Source organism: Cetorhinus maximus, chromosome 18, assembly GCF_964194155.1.
Source record: "Cetorhinus maximus chromosome 18, sCetMax3.hap1.1, whole genome shotgun sequence".
Taxonomy (NCBI): domain Eukaryota; kingdom Metazoa; phylum Chordata; class Chondrichthyes; order Lamniformes; family Cetorhinidae; genus Cetorhinus; species Cetorhinus maximus.
In genome coordinates, this window is record NC_135896.1 from 75,951,457 (window position 1) to 75,972,184 (window position 20,728).

Sequence of the window (20,728 nt, forward strand, 5' to 3'; positions counted from 1 at the left end):
CACTTTCACACTCGCAGCTTATTTTATTTGTGCATATGATTTCCCAACTCTTTTTTTTTAAAAAATCTTTATTTTTCTCCTTCTAAAACTCTCCGCCTGGGCCTGGCTTTCAAGTTTACCAACAACTTCTGGAACAATAATAAGCAAGCAAAAAAGAAAAAAAACTTAAATCCTTTCCACTGACCTTCTTCCTCTTTTATATTTGTCCAGTAAATTATTTTGGGAGCAATGTTTGAAGTGTGGAAATGTGGGGTGGGAGGAGAAAAAATATTGTGGGGAACATCCAGTTTTCTTCTGTTCCCCTTCGATTTTCCTTCAAATGTTTCTGCTTTAGAAGTGTCTGTCTGTATATAAGATTTTTTTTGGCTGCTATATAGCTTTGATGTGTAGAAAAAGTTGGGAGTCCAGTTGATCTAGAAGAGCCTGACCTTCCAGAGCTTGTGTTTGCTTTAACATTAACAACTGGAGGAGGATGGTGGGTCAGGGAGGGATGGTGGTGAATGAACGAAAACTGTTTAATTGTTGTTGGCCACCTGCCCAGCATCGAGCCTCTTGTTTCTTTAATGGAGGCCCAGTGCAAGTTTGCGCCGAGTAAAGTTTGATTTCTAACCTAAAATCTTAATCTTAAGTAGTCCCCAAAAATCAAAAAGTAGCCCTCAAGAAAATCTCAAAGAGCCTTTGGGAAAAAAAAAGAGATTTTGACCACTGCATCAGGCCCTTCAAGTCAAACAAAGCTCCCAGAAGTGATGGTTTACCAGCCTATTTCTATTCGACTCTTTGGGCTGGTCAGCCTCTGATTTGCTGGAAGTGTACAAGGGCATTCTTCTGGCCGGCAACATTCCAGAATCCATGAAGAAAAGCAACATTACTCCCACTACAAGTGTAAGGGGGAGAGGGAACAAATCAGAAATTGGCGACCCATTCCGCTGCTTAATGTGAACCACACTGATGTGAATTACTAATGTGAATGGTTGGGAAGTGGAAAGCTTTCTGATCAAATCTGGAGTCAGGCAGGGCTGCCCTCTCTCCCCCTCTTGTTTCTGGATTGAAGCTTTTGCTGAGTCCGTCAAGATGGATGCAGGCATAGGAGAGGTGACAATCCCAGGCATTGAAGGCACTCGGGTCAAAGCCTTCCTGTACATGGATGACGTCGCCATTTTCTGCTCTGATTCACTGTCAGTGCGCAGACTGAGGAGCATCCGTGACCAGGCCTTGGGAGCCAAAGTAAACCAGAGCAAGAGTGAGGTCATGTTATTTGGGAACTGGGGCTTTGTCCCCTTCACCATCAGGTCAGAATAAGTGAAGGTGTTTGGGATATAGTTCGGAGGGACCAGGGCATGTGCCAAAAACTGGAAGGAGCATGTAGCCACGGTGAAACAAACCTGGGCTTGTGGGAGCGATGCTCCCTCTCCATTGCAGTTAAGAACCTGGTCATCAGGTACAAGGCACTCTCTGTGCAGGTCAGGCCCATAGCCTGCTCTTATGCCACATTGGTCACCTGAGCCATCTTCTGCTTTATCTAGAGAATGAAAATGGACCATGTCCATCTACAAAATCTCTGGGATAGGGGAGGGAAAAACGTATCTAACATCACCCTCAGCCTGATGGCCGCATCTGTGCAGCAGAATGAAGCTGTATGTAGGCCCTTGATATGCGAACACCAAGTGTCACTAGGTGCTGAAATTCTATCTGTCCCGGTGTTGGGAAGGATGGGTCTGGCCACATTGCTGTGGAACACTCCATTTAATTGGACCATACTGTACCACCTGTCCCTTCTGGAAAAGTTTGTGTAGAAAAACACCTTTGATCATCTATCAGGCAGTGGTCTGCACATAACATCCTCAAGGCCCTGCAAGAAAAGATGTTGGATCCAGTTGGATGATTCTTTGAGTAGACTGCCAAATTCATTTGGCAGAATGCCTCATCACCAGAACTTTCAAACAAGCACCAAGATGTAGCTTGGCAGGTGGTGAGAGGACCTTCACTGCCAGATCCTTCCTGCATGCCCTGAGTCTCTCTGCCTGTGCATGCTGCCCTCCAGGCAACTGCACTGGGGAAAGAGTGTTGCCCACCTTCTTCTAGAACATGCCGTTGCAAAGCAGGTCTGGAAAGAGATGCAGTGGTTTTTGTCCAGGTTCACCCTGGGCAGTTCCATAAGACAGGATTCTGTGCTCTATGGGCTGATCACAGGGTTCCATACCGATATAAACATCAACTGCTGCTAGACGACCATCAACTTGTAACAAAGGTACTCATTGGCCCACCTGAAACTTATTAGTTTTCCAGTGCAATAAGTTGTCCACAGTCGAGTATTGCAGACTGGCACATTCTAAGGTGCAGGACTCCGTGCTGAAAGACAGGCTAAAGCTTGGGACAGCTGCTCAAAGGCTCAATGGGGAGAAGCAACTGTCTAAGGCCCCCCACTATAGTACACTGAGGCACTGAAACCCGTGTAAAACCCCTCAGGCTGTACGCACCAGAGAATGTTTGACATGAAATGTATATTGTAAATATAACCTATAACGATGAGCACCTCAGAATGCCATATACTGGACTGACAGAAATTGAACTCTGTTATGCTTTATGTAATGTCAATGACAGATAGAATTTCAGCACCTAGTGACACTTGGTGTTCGCATACCAAGGGCCTACATACAGCTTCATTCTGCTGCACAGATGCGGCCATCAGGTTGAGGGCGATGTTATGTGATGTGCTTTTGCAAACTTTATGAATAAAGTATTTTTTGAAAAAAGTGTTTTTGGAAAGGTGGCTGGGAAGAAGTTTTGATGGGAACTCCACTTGTTGCTATTGTGGGCAAGTCACTAACCTAGCTTCAGTTCAGTTCAGTGCTGAACCCACATACTGACAGTGGGATTGTCTATAATTTTAAAAACCACCCTTTGTAATTCAGCTGCTCGCAGGTTTCCATGAGGTGTGGCTGCACACCTTTGTTTACCATTGGTTGCTTTCAGAGACAGGCAGACCAAGGAATGTGAGCGCCTGGTAATACTGCTGGCAGGTCCCCAGCCCCAGCTTGTTTATTCTCCTAATATGCTGCTAACCTCAGTTTCTTTGCATTACAGATTCATTCTTGAAGCTCCCTGCACTAGTTCAATATGTGGAAGAAGAGGAAAGCCCATCGACTGGAGATTTCGGCTCCTCTCAACTTCCAGCACAGGGTCCACACATCCTTTGACCCACAAGATCAGAAATTTATTGGCCTGCCCCAGCAGTGGCAGGGGCTATTGGCAGAGAGTGTGAAACGGCCAAAACCTTTGGTAGATCCATCCGGGGTTACACCAGTGGAGCTCACACCACCAAAGGTAAGGCCAGCGGGCACTGAAGGTGAGGGGTGAGGGCACTGAGGATGAGGGGCATGGAGGGTACAGCATGGGTATTGGGGGTGAAGGACATGAATGGTGAAGGTGCTGAGGGTGAGAATTGGGGGCACTGAGGGTGAGGGGCACATGAGGTGAGGGCCATGGAGGGGGAGGGCAGGGGGGGCACTGAGGGTGAGGGATTTAACAGGTTGACAATTAAAGGGAAGGGGCAGTAGGGCACTGAGTAAAACAGACCTAATAAACCACTGTGTCTTAAAACACGTAACATGCGAAAGTGGATGACTAGCCTGCCTGATATTACCCTCAGGGAACACTTCTATCACCAGGGATTAACTGCTGTGGGAAGTAGTGAACAACATCTCACTGTTTCCAAATGAACTTTCAAGTTGAGGTTTAAAAACTTTGCAACTGTTAGTTAACCCTTTGTAAGCTAAAGCTAATCATTATAACAATATAACATGAATTAAAACCAATTTTCTTCCCGGCCCATAACTGTTACACCTTCCAATGATAGAAAGTTTGAGTATGAGTGTGTGTGAGTATCTGTGCCTTTCAGTGTGCGCGAGTATATGAGCATGAGTCTGCATGCGAGTTCCAGGCTGAGTAAGTGAGTGTGGAACAACAGTAGCCTGACTGAGAACACCAAATTGTGAGTCAACCGAGCCTGCACCCTCAGCGCATTCCAATATAGTGGTGAGACCTGAATAACATATACTAGGTAGGAGAAAAGGCTGAACAGTTTCCACCTTTGCTGACTCAGACGGTATCCTTGACATCTCTTGGCAGGGCAAGGTCACCAACTCAGATGCCCTGAAGCATGCTAATTCTATCAGCATACATTCATTGCTAAACCAATTATGTCTGCGCTAGCTTGGCCACGTTCATCAGATGGATGATGGCTGTATACTCTTCTGTATGGTGAATTGGCCACTGAGTCATGACTTCCTGGGTGTCCATACCTCTGCTACAAGGGAACCTGCAAGGGAGGTATGAAGATGGAAGACATTGACTGTGACACTGGGAGACAGTTGCTGATGGCCATGATCTCTGGAGGCTGACTGTTTGAAAGGGCATTGGCAGAGATGAGCAGAATCGAAAAGCTCAGCTGGCCCAAAAGAGGGCTCAGAGTAAACAGAGACCACGAATTGTGCACCTTCTTCGTGCACTGTCTTCTTCTGCAGCAAAGACCGCCATGCCAAAGTGGGGCTCCTGAGTCACACCAGGCAATGTGTCACACACACAATTGACCACCATGGTGCAAACCATCATCTCACAGGACAGAAACAATTGAGTTCAGTAGTGTCTGAATGCATGCACGAGTCTGTGCAACTGTATGTGTGTGAATGTGAGTCTATGAGTGTGCATGAATGTATGTGGGTGCAAGTATTAATATGTATCAGTGTGAGTGTAAGAGTGTGGGTGTCTTCGAGTGCATGAGCGTGAGTGAGTGAGTTTGGGAATCTCGGGGCATGCGTATTCATGAGTCATGTATCTGTATGAGCGAGTCAGTGTGTGTATGGGAATTTGCCAGTGTATGAGTTATGAGCATGTTTGAGTCTGTGCGCGTTTATGGATGTGTGTGAGCAAGTGTGTGTGTATGAGTGCATGTGAATGTGTGTGAGCATGTGAATCTGTGCGAACCTAAGTGTGTATATGTATGTATGTATATATATATATATATATATATATGTATAAGTGTGCGAGTGTGTGTTGATGAATTCTGTAAGGGCTGATGAGACCATTCCTACATCAGGAAGATTTTTCCTTTAGTTGGACACCATTGGTGGAGGAGCAACCTAGAATTTTGTGTGAATTCTACAGTGACTCAGGTTGTTTTCCTCATTCTTCATGCCTGTGGTATGAGGATTAGGCAAAGATTGGAGGGCTGCTCAAGTACTGACACCTCAGTGCTCAGTATGGAATAGTATAATGTGTATATGTGTGTGTGTATGTGTCACAGGCTTCAGTTTCACAGCATTTACCCTAACCCAGGAGGCTGGTCATGTTTCAGCATCATTGGTAAAGTATGTAAACTTGTTTTTCATCTATGAACAGTGTGGGCAGCTGACAATCTGTGTTTGTGAGGAGAGAGGCCAAGGTGAGTCCACGACGGTGGGTGTTTGACAATCTGTGTCAGGGTTGGGGAGGGTTAATAGTTAATTGTACTGATCAAATGCTGTGGGGTTTATGTAGTGATGTGTGCCCCTAATGGAGAGAGTGTTCACTCTCTCTACTCAGCAGAGTCTTGCCCTGTGGGGGTTTATGTAAGTGATTGTGTCCTTTGTGGGAGAGAATGTTCACTCTGTACCGATCAAACAGAGTCTTGCCCTGTGGGGTTTATGTAAGTAGTGCGTGTACCTGCAAGGAGAGACTGCCTGCTCTGTACCGATTAAACAGCTCACCCTCTGGGGTTTTCTCTGTTCGTTGGGGGAGTCTCATGGATTTTCATGTGTGTCTGACAACTGGAAAACCAAATAAGATAAGAACTGCCTGTTTGCATAGGAAGTAATGTATCAAAATTCACCCAGTACATTCCTTTTCTGATAGGCCTTTAAGCAGACGGTTTCTAATTAATTATAACCTGGCAACATCACCTTTTAAGATGCAAACGATAAATCCAAAAGCTGAATTTTTGATTTAGACCCATTGATTGGAAATGCAAATGCAAACTATCCCCTGACCTTTGACCTTGATTATGATACAAGTTTAATAAAATAATAAAATTAATAAAATCCTTATAAATAAATCCTAAAATAAATCTTTAATAACATTACCTTTTATTTCACAGCCCATTGTTCGTGGAAACACACCTGGAAGCAATGGTTACATCACAGGGCTGCTGTCTGATCTACAGAAACTTTCAGTCACGAGATCTAACTCTTTACGGAGAAACACTGTTTGCTCATCCCGAGGAAAAGAGTGCTTACTGAGGAGAATCAAGGAAAACAGCACCCAAGAGATGCTGCAAAAGCAGCCAAATTCCACAGGACGTTGGAGCAGGATCTTCTCCAGAGGTCACCATGGAAGGAGTAAAGGAGAGAATGGGAACTTCACGGCTAGGTTGAGTTTACAAAAGTGTTCATATTTGCAACAAAATGGGGGTGAGGTTCACATGAACAGATCAATCAAGAACCTAACTATACCCTCGTTGGAATATGAACGACAGAGGACAAAGTCTATCTACAATTTACCAAGTCTTTCACTTGAACCCCAGGATGCCACTGTCCCATCTAATGAAATCCCTGCAGAACTTGTCTTCCCAAGTATGGTGAGCAGGTTGAGACCAGGGAGAAGGAGCAGTCTTGGCTGGAGACCCATGTCCTGCTTCTTTGTTCAGTCCAGCCCAAAGTGGACGAGAGAGCACAGCTTGGACTTGAGCTCGAGCACCTCCTTCAACGCTCCAGAGAATGGCACAACAGGGCACTCACTCAACACCAATCTAGCAGCAGACCCCTTGCCGGACACTTCAGCAGGAGTCACATCGGTCATTCAAACTCAGGTACGGAAGTTGGAATTGCCTAGATTGGAGGTTATTGTTATGACCGATGCGATTGGTAAAGCAGAGTTATTTAAAAATCCTAGAGGGAAACTTTAAACAACTGTCATAGCCTATAATTTTAAGTGTTATGTTTGAGATATGACTCTAAATTCAGGAATCAGACCACCAGTTCTCGTGATTTTGCATTCAGCTAAATGAAACATTTTATTAATTTACACAGGTTAAAATATATATACACATGACTATAAATTACTACTATCATAACTTATAACAAATTCCCACATTAATTTTCATTAAGGCAACAGCAACCCGTAGACTTAACCAAACACCAGGCAAAACATTTTCACCTTACAAATTCAAAATTAGGTTCTTTTCACTTTGGTTCCTGTGGGGCCAGTTGGAGGCTTGCAGCTGCCTTTTGATCTCACATTGCCTCTGCTCTGCACACCCAAAACGGTTGTCTTGTTACACCTACCACTGCCCATTGAATGTTAATTCTCATTGTATCAACAGCCTCTGAACTAAATCTCTCTAACAATAAAACCCCTTTCATAGTACCAATTTTATTAGTAATATAAACATATTGCATGGTAGCTGCTAGATGGGCGTCTGTTTTCACCCTACTTCTTGAATACTCTATTCAAAAATGCAAAAACACACCATCTCTCTTACATATCAAAACTAGTACAGATCAAATCACCCAGACTAGCTGGCTTTAATCCAATTAAGGCACACCCACAGAATAAACCTCTATTTTAAAAGAAAAATATTTTCCAAAATATTATATACATTAATAGCTCCATGACATTATGAACATCAGTGCATCTGTTTACCCATGGGGCATTATATTTATATGAGACAGTTTATGTCAACTTGCTCTGAAATTGCTTTTGTTTTCCACTGATGTTTGGAGGTAGGCCCAAGATGAAGGTAGGCCATTGTAGCTTAGTGCTTAGACCCCTGGACCTGTAAACCAGAGATTGTGAGTTCAAATCCCACTGTAGGAAGTTGAATTTAACAATTCTGGTAAATTTGTTGGCACCAGAGGTGGGGGGGAAAACAACATTGAAATAAAAGGAACAGTAGCAAAATGGAAATGGCTGAATGACAGGAAATGGAGAGCAGTTGCTTTTTGGACTGGAGGAAGGCTAATAGTGGGGTTCCCCAGGGGTTGGTGTTAGGATCCTTGCTTTTCTTGATGTATATTAATGACCTAGACTTCAGTGTAGAGGACAAAATTTCAAAAGTTCCAGATGACATGAAACTTGGAAGTGTTATGAACTGTAAAGATAATGATGAACTTCAAAAGGACATTGACAAGTTGGTGGAATGGGCAGACAAGTAGCAGATGAAACTAAATGCAGAGAAATGTGAAGTGGTTTATTTTGGTAGAAAGAATATGAAGAGACAATGTAAAATAAAGGGTACCACTCTAAAGCGGTTGTAGGAACAGAGGTGTATATGTGCAAAAATAATTGAAGGTGGCAGGACAGGTTGAGACAGCAGTTAATAAAGCATACAACATCCTAAGCTTTATTCATCGGGTGTGGTAAGCTGATGTGTAATATACCTTTAAGAAGAATGTTATAATGGAAGATCACATGATCTTAGTACCCAACAGCAGAGTAGTGTGGGCTACCTCAGTAGTGAGTAGTCCAGAGTTAGAGTCTGTAATGCAGAGACAGGGTTTGAGTTGTAAGCACTCAAGTGTAGCTGTTGCATTCCTTTGTAAATAAATAGAATGTGTTCTACATAAGAACTGTCTGCTGATCTACTCTGTCTATGGTACCAACTTGGCCAACCGGAAACAAACTTGCAACCCGGATCCATTAGTCCAACTAAACTAGTGACTAGGATCCAACATAGGGGTATAGCGTACGAGAGCAAGGAAGCTATATTAAACTTGTATAAAACACCAGTTCGACCTCAACTGGGGTATTACATCCAGTTCTGGGCTCCACACTTTAAGAAGGATGTGAAGGCATTACAGAGACTGTAGAAAAGATTCATGAGAATGGTTCCAGGGATGAGGAACTTCAGTTACCTAGATAGAGTGGAGACACTGGGACTGTTCTCCTTGGAGAAGATTACGAGGAGATTTGATAGAGGGCTACAACATCATGAGGAGCCTGTACAGAGTAGATAGGGAGAAAATGCTCCCATTAGTAGAAGGACACCAATTTAAGGTGATTGGCAAAAGAAACAATTGTAACATGAGGAAAAACGTTTTTACACAGCAAGTGTTTAGGATCTGGAATGCACTGCCTGAGGCTGTGGTGGAGGCAGGTTCAATTGTGGCTATCAAATGAAAATTGGATCATTATCTAAAGAAGAAAAATGTGTAGGACTATAAAAGGCAGGGGAGAGGTACCAGGTGAATGGTTCATGCAGAGAGTTGGTACAGACACAATGGGTCAAATATCCTCCTTATGTGCTGTAACCATTCTATGATCCTATGATTCTGTAACTGTTGCAGAACCTCAACTGGTTTACTAATGCTCTTATTAAAGAAACTACATGTAACCCCAGTCCCATGTTCTGAGCAAACCACTCAGTTGTAACCCATTGCTACAGAAGACCCACCACCATGGTTTCCTTTAAGTTGCATATGTGTCTTGCAATCTGAAAGGAACTGCACAGGCTACTCACTGGTTATCCCTTTTACGATACTGTGGCTGCACAAACAAATTTGAAGGTATCATGCATTCAAATGACCAGACCATGCACAATGAAAAAATGTTTAGAAGGATATTACCCACCATCTTCTTGGAGCTAACAGGGTTGGGAAGTAAATAGGACCTTGTCATTGTCACTCATTTTACAAACATACATGCATATAATTATATATGTGTGTACTAAAATAAAGATGCAGAGGTTTGTGAATTTTACCAAATTAAGAGGCCGTGACAAACTGTGCAGAATTCTACAGGTGGTGGGGGGACTTTTTCTTACAATTTGCTTTTGGGATGTGGGCATCACTGGCATGGCCAGCATTTATTGCTCATCCCTTGAGAAGATGGTGGTAAGCTGCTGCCTTGAACTGTTGTAGTCTGTGTAGTGTAGATACAGCAACAGTGCTGTCGGGGAGGGAGTTCCAGGATTTTGACCTAGAGACAGTGAAGGAACAGTGATTTAGTTTCAAATCAGGATAGATGTGTGACTTGGAGGGGAACTTGCAGGTGAGTTCCTGTGAGTCTGCTGTCTTGGCCTTCTAGGCGGCAGAGCTCATGGGTTTGGAAGGTACTTTCAAAGGAACCTTGGTGAGTTTCTGCAGTGCATCTTGTAGATGATAAACGGAGCTGCCAATGTGTGTCGCTGGTGGAAGGAGTGAATGTTTAAGCTGGTGGATGGCGCCAATCAAGTGGGCTGCTTTGACCGGGAAGCTGGTTCGAGCTTCTTGAGTGTTGTTGAAGCTGCACTCATCCAGGCAAGTGGAGAGTATTCCATCATGCTCCTTGACATATGCTTTGTGGATGGTGGACAGGCTTTGAGGAGTCAGGAGATGAGTTCTGACTTTAGAACAGCCTCTGACCTATTCTTTTAGTAACAGTATTTATATGACTGGTCCAGTTAAGTTTCTGCTCAATAGTAAATGGATAGGTTAGAGGAGTGGGCGGGTAGATGATGGATCAAGTTTAATGCCAAGAATTATCTTATTTTGTAAAGGAAAATGCAGTACATGAAATGGGACAGACGAATAATGTAAATATAGGGGTACATCTAGGAAACTTGGCCAAGAAAATATTTCAATGAAATAAAGTGGGAATTAACCCAGATAGATTGGAAAGAAAGATATCAAATTAGACAGTGCATTAATTGGAAATTAATTCAGAGAAATTAATGTTCAGAGACATGGTATAGAATGAGAATGATGTGCATTCATATAGCACATTTAACATCAGAAAATGTCCCAAGACATTTCTCAGAAATGTTGGCAGATATAATTGTCAACAAGTCAAATAAATTAGGTGACTAAAAGCTTGGCCTAAAGAGGTAGGTTTTAATGAGTCTTAAAGAGGTGGAGAGCCAGAGGTTTAATTAAGAAGATAATTCCAGAGCTTAGGGCTAGGCACGGCTGCCAATTATTTTTTTCACTCATTCATGGAATGTGGACCTCGATAGAAAATATTTATTGCACAACCCTACATAATTAAGTGGCTTGTTAGGCCATTTGAGAGGACTGTTGAGAGTCAACAGCATTGCTGTGGGGTTCGGAGTCACATTTTGACCAGACCACGTAGGGAGCAGGCTATGGCTGTGCCTCGTAGAACAATTTCCCCAGTAGCAGGATTTGAGCTCATGTCATCAGATCATTACTCCAGGTCTCTGGGTTGCTAGTTAAGTAACATAATCACCATGTTAATCGTACATCCCTATAATGAGGTGGAGGGAGCAAGGGATATATAAGAGGCCATAATTGAAGGAATGCAGAATTCTTGGGGGAGTTGTAAGGCTGAAGGAGGTTACAGAGATGGGAAAAGACAAGGTCATGCAGTAATTTGAAATCAAGGATAAGAATTTTAAAATGAAGGTGAAATCAATTTAGGTCAGTGAGCACAAGGGTGATGGGAGAATGGAATCTGGTACAAGTTAGTGTATGAGCGGAAGGGTTTTTGGATGATTTGAAGTTCAGCAAAGGTGCAAAATGGGAGACCAGCCAGGAGACCATTGGAATAATCAAATCTGGAGGTAACAAAAGCATGGATGAAGGTGTCAGCAGCAGATATGGTAAGACAGGGTCAGAGTTAGGCAATATGATGGAGGTGGTAGTTGGCAGTCTCGATGATGAAGGGGATATGGGATTACGAGCTTACAGGGTCTAATAGGACACCCAGGTTGCAAAAAAGCTGGTTCAACCTGAGACAGTAAGCAGGGAAAGACATGGAATCAGTGGCGAAGCAACAGATTTTGTAAGGAGTTTGAAGACAATGGCTTTAGTCTTCCCAATTTTTAATTGGAGGAAATTTCTGCTCATCCAGTATGGGATGTCGGACAAGCAGTCTGACAAATCAGAGGCAATCAAAAGAGGGTGGTGGTGAGTTTGAGCTGGGTGTTGTCAGTGTAAATAGGGAACCTCACTTCAAGTCTCTGGATAATGCTGCCCTTCAGTGACAGGTCCATCCAGATGGCCAACAGAGAATAGGCATTGGAGGAGGATAGTGTGGTCAACTGTCAAAGGCTGCAGACAGATAGAGAAGGATGAGGAGGGATAGTTTAGCATGGTCATAGTCACAAAGGATGAGAATTTGATAAGAGCTGTTTCAGTGTCACAGGCTTATGTAAGATTCCTTGACAAGTTCTGGCACAGCATTTTGTATATGTTACACACTGCTGCTGCTATGTGCCAGTGGTGGAGGGAGTGAATGTTTAAGGTAGTGGATGAGGTGCCGATCAAGCAGGTTGCTTTGTCCTGGATGGTGTCTAGCTTCTTGAATGTTGTTGGAGCTGCACTCACTCAGGAGAGTATTCCATCACAATCCTGACTTATGCATTGTAGATGGTGGACAGGCTTTAGGGCATCATGAGATGAGTTACTTGCCACAGAATCCCTGCTCCTGTAGCCACAATATTCATATGTATGATCCAATTAAGTTTCTGGTCGATGGTGACCCCAAAGATGTTGATGGTGGGAGATTCAGTGATGACAATGCTGCTGGCTGTCAAGGGCAGATGGTTAGATTGTCCCCTTTTAGAGATGGTCATTGCTTGGCACTTGTATGGAGTGAATATTACTTGAACCCAGGCCCCCCAACCCCCTCCCCCCTCCTGAGGCCCCACCCCCCATGAGGTCTGGCCAGTGCTGTAAAAAGGGGCACATGTTGTCCTTCAATTCGGCAGAGCTGGACTTCCATGTTGAGATGAGCTGCACTCCCTGGATTTCACCCAGCTTGAGTCAGGAGGTCAGGCAATACAGGCTCAGAAAAATATCTACGCAAGTAATTGGGCACGGATGGCAATCCAACGTTGATTGCCATTCCGAGGAAGTTACAGCCCAATATCTTTTACATTGTTTTCTGAAGAGGTGTTGCCAGATTTGAAGGGGAGGGGAACAGTACCTGAGGAGAGGGAATCTTTTACAATATCAGCTAACATGGGGGCCAGGAAGGGAAGTTGGGTCTTCAGCAGTTTCATGAAAATTAGGTTGAGAGAGTTGGAGGTGGTTTTCACAGATAAGATTAACTTGAAATTGGCTTGAGGGTGATAGGAAAGAAACTAGAAAAAGATGTGAGTTCAGAGCTAAGGAAGGAGGAACCTTGGACAAGCTTGGTCTGGTGGGTATGGGAAGGGGGAGGATGCAGCAGAGGCAGCAAAATAATGGCCTCAAGCTTAGTGAGAAAGAAGTCAGTGAACTATCCACACTTGTTGTTAGAGGTGAGGATGGTGAAGCAGGAGAGAGGGGTTTATGGAGATGGTTGATGGTGAAGAAATGAAGCCAGAGTTTATCTTTGCATTCCAGGATGATTCAGAAATAGTGAGCAATTTTGGCAAAGGACAGCAGCGTCTGCTGGTGCGCGATGTCATCCAGCCAGATCTGCTGATGAATGGTTAAAGCACTTATGCACCATTAAAGTTCAAGTCTGCTTTTACTGGACAAGGGAGTGAAGATGGGGGCCACATACCAAGACGAACGACCAGATGAGAGAGGTTGTTTTACTAGGGGCAAGGTCATCAAAGGTAGCGGGTAAGAGTATGATTGAGAAGATCAACAACTGCAGAAATATTGTGGTGAATGGAGAGCCAAAGGCAAAAGACGGTTGGGTATTTCCAGAATTACAGAATTGTTATGGTGCAGCAGGAGGCCATTTGGCCCATGGTATCTGCACCAGCTCTCCATGTAAGCAACTCACCTAGTGCCATTCCCCTGCCTTCTCCCTATAACCCTGCACATCCTTCCGTTTCAGAGAACAGCCTAGTTCCCTTTTGAATGCTTCAGTTGAACCTGCCTCCACCACACACTCAGGCAGTGCATTCCAAATCCTAACCACTTACTACGTAAAAAAGTTTCTCTTTTGTTTCTTTTATTAATTTTTATTAATTATTAATTACTTTAAATCCATGCCCTCTCATTCTCGATCTATTCATGAGCAGGAACAGTTTCTCCCTATCTACTGTGCCCAGGCACCTCACGACTTTGAAAACCTCCATTAAATCTCCTCCCAATTTTCTTTTCGCTAAGGAAAACAGTCTTAATTTCTCCAATCTATCTTCATAACTGAAGTTCCTCATCCCTGGAACCATTCTTGTGAATCTTTCCTGCACCCTCTCTAATGCCTTAACATCCTTAGTTCTGTTGTACATAACTTGAGGGAGAGTTTACTTCAGGGTCAAATACAGAAGAAAATGAGATTGGGAGAAAGAAGGAGAGTGTGAATGGAGAAGGATGCAAGGAAGTGACAGAAGATGCCCTCACCTGTGAATACAAGAGGTGTCTGTCACTATTGGAGTTTATATGGAAGGAGAGCTTAAAGGATGACAGGAAGTCAGTGAATTCAGTGAATGAGCTCCTGGGGAGTTGAGATGGAAATTGAAATCAGAGGGGATGAGAAGTTGCTTGGTGCAGAGGCCGAGTGAGGAATATGTTAAAGATATCTCAGTGAGAAGTTTGGTGTGATACTTGGGTGGGTGGTAGAGAATGAGGACTTTAAAGGATTTAATTTGAGTGTGCTAGCTCTGATCCAATATTCGAGCATTTCCAGTATATTAGTGGATCCAGTGTACTGATGGATCTAATATACTGGTTGGTTTGGTGTACCAGTGAATCCAGTGTACTAGTGGATCCAGTATATTAGTAGATCCAGTACGACAGCAGATTCAGAGTGCTAACAGTTCCAGTGTGCTAGCTGATCCAGTATACTACCAGATCCAGTGTGCTAGCTGTTCCAGTATATTAATGCTTCCAGTATACTAGTAAATCCAGTGTGCTGATGTATCTGGTATACTAACATCCAGTGTACTAGTGAATCCAGTTAACAGGTGGATCAGTTGAACTAGTGGATCCAGTATACTAACAGATCCAAAGTGCTAGTGGTTCCAGTATACTAGTGGAAGCAGTACACTATTGGATCCAGTACTAGTGGATCCACTTTACTAGCAGATCTGGTATACTATTGGATCCACTATCCCAACATATCCCAACATGAACTAGTAGACCCTATATACTAGCAAATCCTCAGTGCTGGCAGATTCAATTTAATAGTGGATCCAGTGTACAAATGGATGCAACATACAAACGGATTCAGTGTACTGGCATAAGAACACAAGAAGTAGGAGCAGGGGTAGACCATATGGCCTGTTGAACCTACTCTGCCATTCAATACAATCATTGGCTGGTTTTGGATTTCAATTTCACTTTCCCTCCCACTCCCCATATCCCTCGATTCCCTGAGAGATCAAAAATCTGCCTATCTCAGCCTTAATATATTCAATGATAGAGCACCCACAACTCTTTGGAGTCGAGAATTCCAAAGATTCACACTCTTCTGAATGAAGAAATTTCTCCCCATCTCAGTGCTAAATGATCATCCCCTTATCCTGAAACTGTGCCCTTTGTTTTAGATCCCCCAGCTAGCAGAAGCAACTCCTTAGTATCCACCCTGTCAAGTGTTTCAATGAGATAACCTCCCATTCTTCTAAACTCCAGAGAATATAGGCCTCATTTACTCAGCCTCTCATCAAAGGACAGCCCTTTCATCCCAGGGACCAATCTAGTGAACCTTCGCTGTACTACCTTCAACGTAATATAACCTCTCTTAGAGATGGAGACCAAAGTTGCATGCAGTATTCCACGTGTGGCCTCACCAATGCCCTGTAGAATTGTAACAAGACGACTTTATTCTTGTACTCCAATACCCTTGCAACAAAGGCCAACATGCGATTTGCCTTCCTAGTTGGTTGCTGTACCGAGTGGATCTAGTGTGCTTGTAGCTCCAGTGTGCTAGTGGTTCTAATATATTAGCAAAACCAGTGTACTAAAGAATCTAGTGTACTAGAGGATCCACTATCCTAGTATATCCAGTGCACTTGTACGCCCTGTATTCTGGCAAATCCTGTGTGCTGGCTGATCCAGTGTAATGCTAGATCCGCTATACTAGTATGTCCAGCATACTAACGGACCAATGTACAAGTGGTTTCAGTGTTCTAGTGGAGGGCTAAAAGTGACAATAGGGCAGAGCAGAGGTCATTGAGCAGCAGTGGAGCATAGCAGATGGGGACCAGCTCAGCCCTGAATGAAACAATCTCCCACAAGAGGAGCAGAAAACTGAGACTAAGTAGCAGACCAGGCACTGAGGAGATTGGAGAAGAGAGTGTTTCTGTGAAAGCGTGGGGAGTGGTATGGGGCAATGTTAGATTGCTAGTGGATGCCCATAACTGACAGGCCGCCCCCCACGACCCCACCAGCCCCTTGCAAGTGAGATGTCCTTTGCTGGCTTGATAAACTCTGCTGGAGTTGGTGGTGCAGGGCACCATCAGGAGTGATGATGGGACTAATGTGGACAGGGATCGGGGTGTAGAAGAGGATCTTTTCTGTGTTAGCGGATGAGTTTTTTGCTGAAGGGTTTAGCTGAACCTGTGTTTGAATCCTTTCCAAAGGTAAACAACCAGGTTGGGCAGAATGGAGGAATAATTCAGAATGATGCCCTGAGGCTGAGGAAAAATGTGGCAGCGATTGCCAAGCAAAAGGAGACTGAAGTTGTCTCAGCACCAAGCCATGTCCCCGACCCATCGAGAGGGATCACCCAACAACAACCCAGCCTCAACAGACACAGCTCTCCACAGCTCAGCCCAGCTCAGCAGCAGCAACCTCAAACCAGTTCACCTGGTCGAGGTTGCAGAGTTACACACGAGGAATTCAGGAGTGCCATGGCAACAGTGGTTAACCAGAGTGATCCCAGGAACCAGCTGGAGGCCCTCAGTAAAATTGGGGAGGGCTCCACAGGCATCGTGTGTGTTGCAACAGAGAAGCACACTGGCCGAAGGGTGGCAGTGAAAAGGATGGACTTGAGGACACAGCAACGACGGGAGCTGCTCTTCAATGAAGTAAGGGCGAAGCTTCCTTGGGATGCTGTGCCAATGTGCACCTCAAAATTACAGACATTGAGCACACTAATTACTGGGAATAGGCAAATGGAACTGAGTGGGGTCAGTAGATTAGAGATACAGAGAGAGGGGATTGGTGGGTTAGAGATACAGAGAGAGGGGATTGGTGGGTTAGAGATACAGAGAGAGGGGTTTTGCGGGTTAGGGATTCAGAGAGGGAGATTAGTGGGTTAGAGATACAGTGAGGGGGGGATTGGTGGGTTAGAGATACAGTGAGGGAGGATCAGTGGGTTAGAGACACTGTGAGGTGGGGATGATCAGTGGGTTAGAGATATAAAGAGGGGATTGGTGGGTTAGAGATGCAGAGAGGGGGTTGGTGGGTTAGAGATACAGAGTGAGGGGATTGGTGGGTTAGAGATACAGAGAGAGGGGATTGGTGGGTGAGTGATACAGAGAGAGGGGATTGGTGGGTGAGTGATACAGTGAAGGGGGGATCAGTAGGTTAGGGATGCAATGGTAGGAGGGTGGTGAGGCACAAGTGCAGTGCGATCAGTACATTAGTGGTACAGCTTTTCCTCCATGGAGGCAGATCCCATCACTGAGAGACCTTTTTGTTTTGTTCTTCAGGTTGTAATAATGAGAGATTATCATCATGACAACGTGGTGGAGATGTACAGCAGCCATCTGGTTGGGGATGAACTGTGGGTTGTGATGGAGCTCCTGCAGGGTGGAGCACTCACCGATATCATCGCCTTTGCCAGGTACTCTCACAGCATCCGCTCCACTGAGTCAAACTCTGTGTTTATCCTGATATCTGAATCAGACTCTTGATATGTAATGGTGAACCTTTATGAAGTGATCATAATTGGAATACCATGTGGAATTTTGATCACCACACTATAGGACTGTCATTGAGATAATAGAGAGGATGCAGCACAGGCTCACTAGTGTTAAAACAATCCTTAATCTTTCATTTCAATATAGGCTCATGGTCTCGAGATGAAGAGTTGTCTGATGATTAATCTTTATTTATTAATTGACTATAAACTGAACATAAGCCAGACTTATGAGACTGACGTCTTGATATTCACAAGTAATAAACTCATTGGGGATTCATGCACTAAATCCCCTGACCATTTAGAGTGGCCTCTTCAAGACTGTTTAGTGTTCCTCCAGTTTCCTGGAGTATGCCATCTTTATTCAGTTAAATATGAAAGGTCAACAAAAGGTGAGCATGTAAGGACATCAGCAGTCACTGAGAGAACTTCCCATCTTCAATTTGCGCACTACAGCTTGAGCTGTTTACTGCACTGTAGACATTTCACATGCTTCAGCAATCAGGCTGGTCATGCTGTCAGCACTTCCTTATCCTCCCAGACATTTCTCACACAATCATATCCTTATTTCTGAATTTACCCCACCTGCACAGACATACTGGCACCTAGCTCTTCCTGTCAGCATTTTATTTCTAGCACTCAAAGTCAACCCAATCATTACCTAATGTTACTCTAGCTCACTTACTGTCCCTAATAATAAGCTTCCTGCCTGATGTGAGGTAATGCAAGTACAAATAAAAACTAGATCAACTGGGTCTGTTTGTTTGCACAGAGGAGGTAATGGGCTGATTTGATAAATATATTCTAAATTATGAATGAACGAGACTGACTGGATAGAAAAAGACTATTTCTAGTGACTCAGTGGAGAGCACATAGGATTAGACGTATTGCTCATGTGGAGGGCAAGCATCCAACTGTTGAGTTGGGTCAAATTTCAATGCAATTCAACTAAATGTATCTGTGATCCAGTCACACTCAGTCATTTATAGGAGTCACTCCGACCCCAGTCACTCTCCTTGACAGATGTCACTCTGACTCAGTCACACTTTGTCCCCTGAAAAGTCACCCCAATCCAACCACACTCTGTCCTCAATAGATATCACTCCAACACAATCACACTCTATCTCCCTACAGGTGCCATCCTGACCCAGTCACACTCTCTACATGTACAGATATCTGACAGATTGCATTCACTAATTATCCTGCATTAACTGCTTGTACAGGATGGATGAGGAGCAGATTGCTACTGTTTGCCTGTCAATATTGAAGGCTCTGACTTACCTCCACTCCCAGGATGTGATCCACAGAGACATCAAGAGTGACTCCATTCTGCTCACACTCGACGGACGGGTAAGAGACAACACTAGTTAAAGTTGAAATAATATCCCTCAAAATTGCAGTGATTAAAAGTTTTAGCACATGGTGTGGTACTGTGATGGACACAGGGCAGGAAACTGGCTAGACACCTTCCCTGGCCTCTCTGGTCTCAGCAGATGGAGGATGATTGTGGGGGTGTTGGGTTACACTCCTTGTCTCTGGGCTAAGGTAGGCAAATATTGCTCGCTGTCCAGTGAACCCCATTGGCAACCTCTGGCTTAGTGATTGTGTTGAAAACACAAACCAAGGCTGGGGGTGCTTGGAGGGGACTAGCTGCTGGCACTCGAGGGAAATTTTAACACCTCAAAAAAGAACATGCGCATTTGGGTCAGGCGGGAAGCAAAAGTGTAAAAATTCTCAAATCCGTCCTGAGCCCGCCCACTCAAGTTTTAATGGAGGTGGTTTGGGGTGCGGGCAACCAATCCACTTGCAGGAGCTGGGTTGCTAATCTAAATTTTTAATGAGGGTGCCTGCGTCTGATTTTTTTTTTCTTCTCCATTTTAGGTTTAACTCTGGCTGGTTTTCTCAGGCATTGAAAAACCTGGCAGTTAAAGGGAAACATGGAATGCTAAATCGAGCAATGTTGGAAAGGCAATAATCTGCTAGTGAGCCTAGAGGGACATTAGGGTTTCCCCCTGGCCCACCAAGCTAACCTATTGTGCCCACCTCACCCCCAACCCCCGCCTGCGATTGGACGCACCCCACCCACAATCTGAACTCCCACCATCCTATCACCTCCCAATCCTATGAAACCTTTACGATTTCTCCCATTCCTGACTCTTCTGACCCCTTCCAACCTCTTCCCATCTCCCCCTCTCCCGACCCTTCTGACTTCCTGCTTCCTGGCCTAGACTTTGATCTCTCCACCGGTCTAACCTTTCTGATCCCTCTCACCCTCACCTCTGCTCCCTGGCTGCAGCCTGTTGCTGAAAGTTGTCAGTGTGTTAAATTCAGCAGCACCCTTGGGACCTGAGCACCAAACTACCCTCTTACCTCCCACCCTACCTCCACCCACACCTCCCTGCTTGTTATCGAGTGCCGCTGTGTCTGGGCTCACCTGTAATTGGGGCCTGGGGCAGGCTTCTTACTGCCCGTTACTTCTATACCAGTGTGAGGCAAAGGCTCAGCAATTGGCTGAGGCCTGGGTCATTGAGGAGGTTGAGTCTGATACCAAGTCCCCACCGGTTGCTGTGCCTCCATGAGTGTGCTGGGATGGCAATTTTGCCCAATCCTGGGTGCAGCTCTGACCTCAGTATTCAGGCTTCCAGGAGCTGGGGCCAATTAAATGCATCAGGCAGCTAATTGTGCCTTTAGAGTATAGATGGGGTAACTGTGTTAGTGGGGTAGAGGGTTTCACATTGTGTCCCTGCTGCAGTATTTTTTTGTATTCATTCTGGGTTCTGGGCATCGCTGGCTGGGCCAGCATTTATTGCCCATCCCTATTTGCCCTTGAGAAGATGGCGGTGAGCTGTCGCCTTGAACCACTGCAGTCCATGTGGTGTAGGCATACCACAGAGCTGTTAGGGAGGGAGTCCCAGTATTTAGACCCAGCGACAGTGAAAGAACGGCAATACATTTCCAAGTCAGGATGGTGAGTGACTTGGAGGGGAACTTCCAGGTGGTGGCGTTCCCATCT

At 44.6% G+C, this 20,728-nt stretch overlaps 1 protein-coding gene across 1 annotated transcript in view; it reads left to right on the top strand.

Annotated features, from left to right (window-relative positions):
- The window catches only part of LOC144693540 (serine/threonine-protein kinase PAK 4-like), a 62,616-nt gene that overhangs the window by 17,391 nt on the left and 24,497 nt on the right, over positions 1–20,728 (top strand). The window contains exons 2-6 of the mRNA XM_078563384.1: positions 3,085–3,324; positions 6,131–6,841; positions 16,433–16,879; positions 17,507–17,640; positions 18,939–19,065. Of these exons, the coding sequence (XP_078419510.1) occupies positions 3,118–3,324; positions 6,131–6,841; positions 16,433–16,879; positions 17,507–17,640; positions 18,939–19,065 (1,626 nt within the window). The 5' untranslated portion in view covers positions 3,085–3,117. The remainder of the gene's footprint in view (positions 1–3,084; positions 3,325–6,130; positions 6,842–16,432; positions 16,880–17,506; positions 17,641–18,938; positions 19,066–20,728) is intronic.